The following is a 12,455-nucleotide window of genomic DNA, read 5'->3' as shown; positions in this document are numbered from 1 at the left end:
GCTTGAAAGATTTTATTTATTTGAGAGAGAGCAGGGGAAGGAGCAGAGGGGGAAAGAATCTCAAGCAGACCCTGTGCTGAGTGCAGAGCCTGATGTGGGGCTTTGTTCTCACAACCTTTAAACAAGGATCTGAGCCAAAACCAAGAGTCAGACACTTAACTGACTAAGCCACCTGTGTGTGCCCCTTAAATAATTATTTTAAAATGAAAGATCATGAATGCCAGTTTTTAGATGGTAAAAGTCAAAATTGGTCTTTTTACTTTAGTATGTAGTAGTTATTTAGGATGGTTTAATGAAGTTCATTTTAACTCAGTTTTTAAAAATATTAATAATTTAGTAAATTCTTAAAAATTAAAATAATTCATTGTATATTATTTCTATATTTTACTCTGGAAAAAAGGATAAAATATAATACAATGCTATGGACAGTGTTCATGAGGTTTTCATAACTTTTTGGGAAATGTTGCCAGTCAGCTAGTCTAAAGAAATGCTCAGTACTTTAGGAAAATAATTGTTTAAATTTTTTTTTTTTAAGAAATGAAATCTTGAGTTTAGGGTACCATCTTTTCCACAGTTTAGGACTTGTTTGATTTTTAAGGAGATTTGCTTTTAAGCTAGAATATAGTTTTCCTAAAAATCACTTGATTAGAATAAGTGACACTGTTAGTATGTGTGTATATATATATATATATATATAAAAATTTCATATATATATATGAAAGTTCTGCAGGAGATGATAAAAATCTGATTGTAGTATGTTTAAATTAATATTCTAATTCAGTGATACACATTTGTGTCTGAACCTTTGACTCAGGTCGTGATTTCCTGGGTCCTGGGATGGAGTTGTGCACCAGGCTCCCCACAGGGAGCCTGCTTCTCCCTCTGCCTGTGTCTCTGCCTCTCTCTGTCTCTGTGTCTCTCATGAATAAATAAATAAAATCTTTATATATAAAAAAAGGTTTGCTGTTTTAGTGGTGAATATAAGAAATCTTACCAGTATCTTGTAACTTGTGAAGCTGTCATGAATAGTTCGGAGAAAATCACCTAGTGTGGGATTCCAAATTTGTTTCACTACATTGAATCTGATATGTATCAGCTCGCTCTCTCTCTCTCTCTCTCTCTCTCTGAAATGTAGATTTTTTTTCCTTCTAATGTGTTTCTTATCTGATTCTAGTGTGTGCTTTTCTAACTTGCAGAAATCTCTGTCTCTACACAGTTTCCTTTCTCAGTGCTCTAGTTTTTCTTACTTATATTTGTGTATTTATTTTGCTCTTTTCGTGAATTCACGTTTTTCTGTGATACTTGCCAGCACTGGAGTGGAGTGGAGTTGTTTGTTTGTTCATTGAAACTTGGTTTGTCATTTTAGAAATGGTTGTTATTTATATGCTATGTTCTGGCTAGTGGTGTCGCTTTCCAAAGGCAGGTGGACACTTACCTCTGTAAACAATGTGCTTATGCTATGCCCTGGGAGAAGGGCTTTTCTTTACTTTGATGGATGGTACTCCTGACTCACTTCAGAAAGATCATGCATAGATATTTGGCATTTCATACAGTAAGATTCTTTCCTATTACTGCAAACTCTTCTTCATTTTTCTTCCTTAATTCTTTCTGAACATTATCTGATAAAATGGAATCAGTAATTGGTGTTTTGCCAGCTTCCTCTGCACGTCTCACCCTCTTAAGTAAAGGTGAAGTTAATACAGTGGAAACATATTTTATCACAGTACAGTTACTAATTTCTTTTAAGATTTTATTTATTTATTCATGAGAGAGAGAGAGAGGCAGAGACACAAGCAGAGGGAGAAGCAGGTTCCATGCAGGGAGCCTGATATGGGACTTGATCCCGGGTCTCCAGGATCAGGCCCTAGGCTGAAGGCAGCGCTAAACCGCTGAGCCACTGGGGCTGCCCTACAGTTACTAATTTTAAATGGTTGTAATTTTCAGTTTTGTTTAAACTTTTTTTTTTTAAACATGTTATTAGCTTTGTGGTATCTTTGGTGTTGCTACAGTTCTGTAGATCTACACGGTAGATCTATTTTCACTTTTAAGAGCCATCAGTGAGTTTTATAATATAGATTCTATAAAATATTTTCTAATGATAGAGAAAATGAATTTTATACAGGTCTCTATAATTGTGCTATTCCCTTGTTTATGTCTGTTTTGCATAGGAAAAATGTAATAGAAATCTAGCTAACTTTTTTCTTTATGAATTATATTTTCCAAGAGATAGTATATTCTTAAATATATTTTATGTAATAAAAGAAATCTTTACTATTTGCATTTAAGTAGATTTTAGGAATAAAGATTTTAAGAGAAATACTTGGATGCAAATAAACTTGCTACATATAACTGAATAATTGCCAATTTTCCCTTTGGGTTATTAAACTTGAAATCTGTTAACAATGACTTTAATGTATATAGGTACTACAAAATATGTATTTCTACATCCTTATTTATAATATTTATTTTACATTTTTTTGTGATACTAATCAGTTTGTGTAGAAAGTCATTGAGCAAGATAGATCATATATTAGAGAGAATGGCCCAGATTAAATGTATAGGATGACAACTTATTAGAATCCTCTTAAGAGCTTAAAGAGACATCGTAAATAGTTTAATACAGTTGCCGCCTTTGGCAGTTTTGGGAAATAAGCCTACAGTGAGTTCCTTTAGGTTGGCTTTTTACAAGTCATTTAATTTATGGCAGAGCTAGGGCACAAACGTGGAGTGATTGGCTTCTAGCTCAGTGTCCTTCCAATTATAATGGTGTTTAACTTAAGAAAGGAATCTGGAAATCATTTGGCATATTCTAATAAAACCTTTGTCCTCTTATGCTATTACAACAAAGAGACAACATTTAGATTTGTGTAGAGTATTTTAAACAAAGGCTGTAGAAATAAACAAGAAAACTTTAATCTACTTCTTTTTATGAAAGCATTGCACAACTCTCTCTGGAATACTGCAGAAATAAAAAGCTCATTTCCTTTGTAGAAACAGATCTTATTTATCCTTCTATTCCCAGGGCTATAACACATAGCTTCTAATAAATAATACTTCTAATAAATAAATTTAACTCCTATTAAATAATGAATGTAGAACAAATGAATCACACATGATTAAAGGTTAAATTCTAATGTAAGGGACATGATAGAGGGGATTTTTCTAAAGAAATTCTTTGTGTTTAAATAGATTACTGTGCCAAATAAGGCTCAATAGAAGAGCAGAGAGACTTTTCATTATATTTTACATTCGTTATGTTTTCTATTCTGTTTTCTTTTCAGGGGAGAGTGTTCTGGAAGTATCTTTTCAGATGTGAATTGGTGCTCCATTTAGCAAAGTAGTTTATTTCCTCATAGAGTAAATACATGTTTCTGTTTTATTGTTGGTATATATCTAGTTAATAGATTGCCAGGCACTTTGGAGATAGGAAAAGACCCTCCCTGGGAGCTGTGTTTAATCTTGCTCATATAGAAGCATCTGCCTAGGTCCAGAAGGACTTACTGGATGAGACAGTTCCTGTGGCCCACGTCCACTTATTACAGTTACTGTTTAACATCATGCCTGCCTCTGAGAACTAGTCTAAGGAAGCTGCGTTGGACTGTCAGTGACAAGTTTTTCAATAAGAGAATAACATTTTTTGTGTTCTTTTTATTCTAAGATGCTTATTTTATTTTAAAAAATTAAGATGTTTATTTTAAATTAGCTCTTACTGTTACCTAAATAGGAAAATGGTGAAAATTGAGATACACCAAACTCTTGACAAGAGAGATTACATTAACTGCCATTTTGGCAGAATATAGTGTGCTGTTACTAAACGAACCAAAAATGTAATTTGATTATCTATATCTTACTTTTTAAGCGGGGGTAGGGGGTGGGGAGAGAGAAAGGCATATAAACTCACTGAGCTTTCCTGTTACTGCCCTCTCTAGATTTTCCTTTGTTCTCCCTGGACCTCCCTGTGTGCTGCCTCAGTAGGTGACTTTCTTCAGTTGGTGCTTGATATCTCATTGTGCTCCTTCTGTTAGTTGTTCACTTCTTCTCTTGATTCTTTCTGTTTGCAATGTTTTAATATCGTACGTGGTACATATTCTTAAAAAATGTATGTATACACAAAACTTAATACTAAAACAAACACTTGGATACCCATGACTCAACCTAGGAACCCAAATATTGATACCTTGAAATAAAGGTAACTTCATTGTATTGTTATCTTTGTTCATGGTCTTGTTCTGTGTGTGTGTGTGTGTGTGTGTGTGTGTGTGTGTGTGTGTGTATTAAAAACTTAAATGTAAAGACAAAATCTTTAGAAGAAAATAGGGAGTGTTTATCTTTTATTTTTTTATATTTAAATCTGTAGAGTTGCCATTTAAAGATATTATTTATTACTAAATACTGTATTAGTTTCACTTATTTTTCAGCTTTTTATAAGCGGTACGATTTTAATGTTCAATGACCTGCTTCTTCTCATTCATCATATGTCGAAAGTTTGAGCATATTCTTGCAGTGGATATGGTTGATTCATTCTCATTGCTGAATGTTATTCTGCTGTGTGAATAAAAATAATAGACTTATTCTCCTGTTCATGGATATTTGGGTTGTTTTCATTCTTTGGCCATTATGGGTGATAAGCTACAAATATTCTTGTACATGTCTCCTGATAAAATATGTATGAGGTGTTCTCTGTTTGCAATTATCCAGGCATAGGATATAGAAATGTTCAAATTTTATGACAAACTGCTTTCCCAAAAAGCATTCTAATTTCTATATCCACTTGTATAAAATTTTCACTGTTCCATAACCTTGCTTGATACTGGCTAATAATTGATATTTGAAAGTTGTATGGTCTTTTCTTTTCTCAAATTGTCCTTGGGTATCAATGTTACGCTAGTCTCAAAATGAGTTGGGAGTGGTCCCTGCATTTCTCCTCCCTGGAAGCATTTATTTGAAATTGAAATGATCTGTTCTTTGATTTTTAAAACTCACTGATAAACTGGCTGGACATTTTCTTTCTGAAAGAAAATGAAAGAAAATCTTTCTTTCTTTTAAAAGAGAGAACTGGGTATAGGAATGTATGGAGTTAACTATAATACTTTGTTGACTTTTTTCTGTGTTCATAATTCTTTGTAATAAAAATACTAAAAACCTAAAATACATATATATATATATATATATATATATATATCTCTTTAAAAGAATCTTTTCTTGTCAGAAACTAAAATTACATTTTTGGTTAGTTTAGTAATAGCAAACTATTTACCCAAATGGCAATTAATATAATCTCTCTTATCAAGATTTTGGCATATCTCAATTTTCGCTGTTTTCCTGTTTAGGTAACAATAAGAGCTAATTTAAAATAAACATCTTAAGTTTTTTTTTTTTAATAAAATAAGCATCTTAGAATAAAAATAACACAAAAAAATTATTTACAAATAAAGAGAGTAAAGAGCAACTGTTAAACCATGGTCCATCCTGTCTCAGCTTTACCCTTATCCACTTCTTTTAAAGAAGACTGGGGATATTACAGTGAAGGAAATTGAAGACATTTGACTTTATTTGTAAATATTTTACTATGTATCTCTAAAGCATAAAGATTCTTTTAGTTTTTTATAAAGATTCTTTTAAAAAAATATAAGCAATATTATTCCTTAAAAGAAACAATTCCTTAATATCAAAGAGCCAGGTAGTTTCAAGTTTATAATTATTTAATAAATGTCATAGAAAGATTGAATTACATATATATATATAAATTATGCATATACATGGAGTGATTGATTGATTTGAATCAGAGTCCAGATAGAGTTGACATACTGTGTTTGGTTGAGGTCCCTTTCCAAGTAGATAGGGTCTTAAAATCTTGTTAATGATTTCTGATTTTATTAATTATTGATTTCTATCTTAATTTCATTGTGATGATAGAATATTATCAGTTAGTTCCTTTGAAATAATACCAAGGCTTTCTTTATGGCCTGATATGTAGTCAAGTTTTTAAATATTTAATGCTAGCTTGAAAAGGATATGTGATTCTCTTAGTGTTGGTTCTGTGATTCTATAGTAATTCATTAAGTAAAACTTTTTAATATTAATTTTTCTCTTAGATATTTCTTTTCTTGAAGAGACCAGGTTGTTTGTCCTATAGTTTTTCATTTCAGTAAGCATGTGTGTTGTAGTTTAACATATTCTTCTGCCTTTTTGAATTTCTGTATTTCTATAAATTGATGGTGACGATTAGATTCACGTTTAATTTTCTTTTTCTACAGTCATTCATTAGTGGTAACGTGTTCCTTGATTATGAAACTCATAATAGTTATCTTTTTTGTGGTGCTAGTGGCCATTTATGTGTAGTGCCTGGATTTAGTAGATTTAATTTAAGAATGTTCTATGAGCTCATTCATGAGAATGTTCAGTATGAGCTCATTGAATTAAACATACTTAATGTTTCAAAGTATGGCATTCATTATTATTTTATTGATATGCACATTGTTACAACTTTGACTATTGGAAGCTTTTTCAAGACCTTTGGCACAACCCTAATAGTCTTCGATGCCTTTCTTGATACCTGGATGAGAAAGAAGATGATCTGAGCTCATCATAAGGGTTTCTAGCCCCAGGACCTGGAATTGGCCATTTCTTTCAGGAACCCTGATTCCCTTAGAGGGAAATAGTATTTGGAGGTGACAGTCTCGAAGCTAGAGGTGTGCATTTCTATAGAACTGGTCATCCTTTCTAAACCTGTCAGTGGTCAGAACTAGAGGATTTGTTTATGTGAATAGTGTGTGTGTTTTATTTAAGATTAAATACATCATGAGTTTAAACTGATAGTTCCAACTCAAAGTGAAGAGCATATGGGTAACTTTTTCCCTGTCATATCTTCCTTTTCAAGAATTTCATTTTCTCAAGGACCTCAGGGACGACAGAATTAGAATGTCTTATGTTAATCATTTGCTTTCTTCCTCATCAAATGATCTCAGCAATACTAAAATTATCACTAATGGTATGATTATTGAAAATGCAAAGAGTCTAATGATTCACTCCACTGGTTATAGGTGTTTTGTTTTTTAGTCAATTTTGATATATTATTTTTTATAGGAGTTTGTCCATTTCTTCTAAATTTGCCTGATTATTGATATAAGATTGTCCTGTGGCTGTATTATCTCAAACCATCGCTGTCAATGTTGTAGTGTTCTTTTCACTCTGTTATTTATTTGTGCTTTTCTTCTTGCTTTATTGTCTCAAATTTATCGATTTTTAGTTTTTTTGAGAAACAGCTTTTGGTTTTATTAATTTCTTATTTTTTCACTTCTATTCTTTTTGGGTTTATTTTTTTAATTTTTAAAAATATTTTATTTATTTATTCATGAGAGACACAGAGAGAGAGGCAGAGACACAGGCAGAGGGAAGCAGGCTCCATGCAGGGAACCCGATGTGGGACTCCATCCCATCCTGAGACTCCAGGATCACACCCTGAGCCACCCAGGCGTCCCTTCTTTGGGTTTATTTTGTTGTTCTCCTCCTAACCCCTGACCTCAACTTCTTAAGTAGGTCACTTAGGTCATTATTCATTACCTTTTAGTTTGTACTTAATGTATTATAAATAGCAATTTGTTACAAAGTTCAATTATTTTGATAGGATCATATTTCTTTGATAGTTTCATGAACTTTTGATATCATCTTTTTGGTATCTACCAAAATGATTTATCCCCCGCCCCTCCCCCCCCCCCCCCCCCCCCCCAGCAAAGCAATTTGCAGTTTTGGTAATTTCCCCTCATTTAGTGTTTATAACTTCATATATGGTAATGGATGTATCCATCTTTGCATATTGGGTATGTTTCTGAATTTTTCTTTTCCTTCTTTCTTTCTCTGGTTTGCCCATAAGTTCTTCTTATGTTCTTTTTGTTTTTGTCTTTGTGTTTTTTTTTTTTTTTTTACATTTTAGGAAAAGTGCACTTTATGGAGGAGTAATATATATATACAGTAAAATTCACCCCTTTTAGCCTGTAGTTTTATGATATTTGACAAATACATATAATTATAAAGCCTTCACCACAATTAAGATATAGAAGAGTTCCATCAGCCTCAAAAACTTTGCTCATGCCACTTTGTAGCCTCCCCTTCCGCCATTCTTTGTATGGTGCTCTTGTCTTCGTTTTCAGACTGGTTGATTTTTCTGGGACTTTGGCTTTCTGAGAAAGTTCCATGAAAGTTATAATTCTATAGATTATTTGGCTTTTGTTATTATTAGGGTGTGAATGGTGCTTTTTCCAGCCAGACACATTAAACACATTGTTTTACTAGTACATCTTTTTTTTTGAGGTGGGGGGGGATTAAAATTTCCATGTCTCATTTTTGCATTAATGCTTCCATTTGAGTATCTTTCTCTCACGCATGTTTTCTTTTATATTCCTGTATATTTTTATTGAAATTTTATTTAGTATTAGTGATCTCTTAGGTCATTCTATAATTTGTATTTAAAATCTTTTAAAATCTGGCAATAAAAGATTAGCACCTTAATATGTAAATTTCAAGTTTATGAAATCTCTAACCTTCTCCCTCCTTTTTAGTTCTTTGTCATTAACATTGGCTTACTAAATGGTTCTTTTCTTTTTACTTTTAGGTTATTTTAGTGTCTGCCAATAAATTGACTCGTTATATAGAACCATGCCAGTTGACAGAAGATTTTGGTGGGAGTCTGACCTATGATCACATGGACTGGTTAAATAAGAGACTGGTTGGTATATTACAGTGAAATAAAATATTATACAAATAAGACATTTTGGTAACTTTATCATTTTAACTAACATGTAGATTATATTTTGTTACAAAAATAAAATAGAATGCATACCACATGATAGCATTATACTTGAAGGCAAATACTCTGGAGTCAGACTCGTGTTTGCTTTTGCTATTGTCATTTGTAGCAGTATTACTTGGCAAAATTGTGAATGTTTTTATTAGAATGACAGAGTAGCGTAATTTCCCGAGAGGTAATCTAGTTGATATATAATTTTCAGAGAGGTTATTTAGATATCAGGTTGAGTTGAAGAGCTGTTTGACAGGTTAAGGTTTTCATTTCTGAAAATGTATTTTTGGCCTGGCTGAAGTCAGTTCCTCTGCATGCTCTGTGGCATTGTTTAATTGAACTACTGGGAATTAAAAGAACAATTTCTAATTAACTCCGTTTAAATTACAATTAATCCTTGAATGACATGGAAGTTGGGGGCACTAACCCTCTTCAGAGTTGAAAATCTGTTTATAACTTTTGGCTTCCCAAAAAGATGTTCAGGAATTGACTGTATAAGCTTAATTTTACTGAGGAATAATAAATTTTGGATGATTAAATAATTAATAAAATAATTAAATAATAAATTCTGGATATTTCAGAATGGATAACCAATTTCTATCATATTTGGACATTGATGTCAGACAAATGAGTCACTCCTTTATTATAAACAGACTTGCTCAAATCCCATTTTAGAAATATTTTAAGAAATCAGGGCACCTTCTGCTCAGGATGTGATCTCAGGGTCCTGGGATCAAGCCTGTGTTGGGAATCCCTGCTCAGTGGGGTGTCTGCTTCTCTCTGTGCCCCTCCCCCTTGCTTATGTGTGTGTGTGGGGGGGGGGGTGGAGGGCGCACGCATTCTCTCTCTCATACATAGAATCTTTAAAATATATTTTAAGAAACCATGTTGAAGTTATAACTAATTTATTTTTATGTTACATGCTTCTGTATAAAACTATTTAGTATATGCAAGCATTATGGATTGGTGGTAGGAAAACATAAAGAAATGTTCTGTAACTGGAATTGGAAGATTAAAAATGGTCTAAATCATGTTCATGTAGTTGAAACTGTTACTGGCACAGATGTTTCTCCACAAAACACAGGAAAAAAAATAAACTTATCTGAGGAATAAAAATAATTTGTTACGCTATTTAAAAAAAATTCTTATCCATTGAAACTTCATTGTTCTGGGAGAGGGTTTTGTCTTCTCTCCTTTAAGTTGTGCTCTGGTTGTTAAATTGTGCTACGCTACGTCAAGAGAGGGAGAGGAAATTCTGTCTTGCTGATTCTATTGATCTTAACTGACAATTCTCACGTAAACATTAACTTTTAGGATAATTCTTAATATGTTAACAAAAATCTCATATTGTAGGTTTTTGAGAAGTTTACAAAGGAATCTACATCATTATTAGATGAACTTGCTTTGATTAACAATGGAAGTGATAAAGGAAATCAGCAAGAGAAAGAAAGGTAGGTGGCTGGTGTCATGCAATTATGTCTTTGCAGAGCTATGATTAACCTGATGAATGATGCCTCTATTATTAATACAGGCTGAAAGAACGAAGGTGTGAGCAGTTCTCCAATCAAAACTGACATGCAAAAGTTGAATTAAATTTATTAATTCATGAGAATTTGCTTTACATGTAAAATTTCTTGATTTGAATCAAAGTTTCCTCAAAAGACGTTTTGATGAATAAAATGTAGTTACCTTTTTCTGACACTGTATGAAAAATCATTTGCAAGAACATGTTTTCAAAACGAAACCATTTTATTTTTAGAGTTCTACTTTGCTCATGAAGACTGTGGAAAAGGTTGCAACTTGAAATAAAATTATTATTATTTTTTATTATTCAACATTATTAAACATCTGCCTTTGGCACAGGGGCCTTAGGATGCTCAGGTCATGATCCCTGGGTCCTGGGGTCAAGTCCCTGATCAGGCTTCCCTCAGGGAGCCTGCTTCTCCTTCTGCCTATGTTTCTGCCTTTGTCTCTGTGTCTCTCATGAATAAATAAGTAAAAATCTTTAATTTAGGAACATTTTTTCCTGTAGATACCATATAAAATATAAAATGTAAAATTTTCACATGTACGTAAATATGTGTGTGTGTAAAGATAACAATTATATGCTATGGTTTAGGAATTGAAAAAGTCAAACAAGTTGGTTGACAAAAATTAGCCAAATCTCTCACTTTCTGAGTAGCACAGCAGAGTAAGTTTGATGTTTCTTAAATTCATGTTCCTCAGAAAAGATGTCCTAAGAGGGTTCCTGTAGAAGATGAGTTCATGGTCACAGTTTAATGCTGTTTAACATGTTTCCCTCCCTGAAAATGCCTGTGAACATTTACAGACTACAGGTTCTGAGAAAGCATTGCAGTAAAGAAACCTATTTATTTGCTTCCTTAGAACTTCCTGTACTTACATGCCGTTGGGACCCCTTTTTCTCCACCTAATAATATCTTGTTCAGTGTCTTGGGAAACACTTTGGGAAATGCTAGTTTGCTTAACTACATGAAGTATCAAATAAAATCTTGTATTTGCCAGTTCTTCCCCAAGGAGCTCAAGTATTATTACTTAGTCTCTTTTAAATCCCAGATAATAAAGTCCCTTCTCTTGCAAATTTTCATCACCTTTTTAATGTCATTCCTCCAGAAGCATCCAAATATACAAGAGGTGAGGGCCCAGATTAATTGACAAAAATGAAAGATTTAGAGCAGGACTGTCAGTTACAGAAGCAAGATCCTAGGCTTTGTGTACCCTGTGTTTCCTTCATCTTCTACTTCCCATATGTGTTTAAGAAAATACAGGGCATAGTCCAACTGCAAATAAGACACAATTAGTACAGGGAAGAGAATACAGCTGCTTGGGGATACACATGCATGTGAATATCAGAAACTATTTGTAGCTCTCAAACGGTTGCTGTAGATAAGTAAGCATTTGATTGGAGAATGGCTCCATGAATTTTTAATGTTACCATTCTGGGTTATTATATAGTTACACATTTCATTTTGGAACAAATATGCAGTAGGAAAATACTAAAATGGATTCCTTTGATATATTTGAAATAATACTATAATAATAAACTTTTTTTCTTAAAAGTTAAATCTTTTAAGATTTAAATCACAAAAGATAAATCTTTTGTGATTTATCACAGAGATTTTCTTTTTTTTGGCTATTAGTATTTAATTATCTCTAATTGGTTTCTTAATGCTTAAGGATATTAGCCTGATAGAATAGTGTGCTTCAGATTTCCATATGGTATGCTCCTGTTTGATATGTGTATATAAAGGATTTTCTTCGGCTGTAAAGATAGAAATCTAGTTTTAAAAAATTATTCTTTTGATGTTTGCCAGATCTGTGGATTTAAACTTTCTTCCATCAGTTGATCCTGAAACAGTTCTTCAGACAGGTAAGATGAAAAAATGTGTTTATCGGTGATAATCATAATCAATAAATTAATATACTGATTGGTTCATGAACTAAACATTAAGCATGTGATAGAAACTCGGGAATTTTAAAACTGCTTCTTGGTTTAACCTAACAATGTGTTATAATACACTGTATAATATTTTTAGAAAGTATTAATAATGATAAATAGTTAAATTATTTCTCCCTTGACTTTTATTTCCTTACCTGTGAAATCGAGATAAGTTTTTATTTCATTGGATTGCTGCAGGAT

The 12,455-nt window shown here is 32.6% G+C and overlaps 1 protein-coding gene across 2 annotated transcripts in view; it reads left to right on the top strand.

The window, feature by feature from the left end:
- The window catches only part of SESTD1 (SEC14 and spectrin domain containing 1), a 142,384-nt gene that overhangs the window by 77,644 nt on the left and 52,285 nt on the right, over window positions 1–12,455 (top strand). For both annotated transcript variants that reach the window (XM_038584986.1, XM_038584987.1), the window contains exons 6-8: window positions 8,612–8,725; window positions 10,151–10,248; window positions 12,130–12,185. In XM_038584986.1, coding sequence (XP_038440914.1) covers window positions 8,612–8,725; window positions 10,151–10,248; window positions 12,130–12,185 — 268 coding nt within the window. The remainder of the gene's footprint in view (window positions 1–8,611; window positions 8,726–10,150; window positions 10,249–12,129; window positions 12,186–12,455) is intronic.

This window comes from Canis lupus, chromosome 36, assembly GCF_011100685.1.
Source record: "Canis lupus familiaris isolate Mischka breed German Shepherd chromosome 36, alternate assembly UU_Cfam_GSD_1.0, whole genome shotgun sequence".
Lineage (NCBI taxonomy): Eukaryota > Metazoa > Chordata > Mammalia > Carnivora > Canidae > Canis > Canis lupus.
Note: the sequence above shows the minus strand (reverse complement) of the source record. Positions and strands in the feature narration are given on the sequence as shown.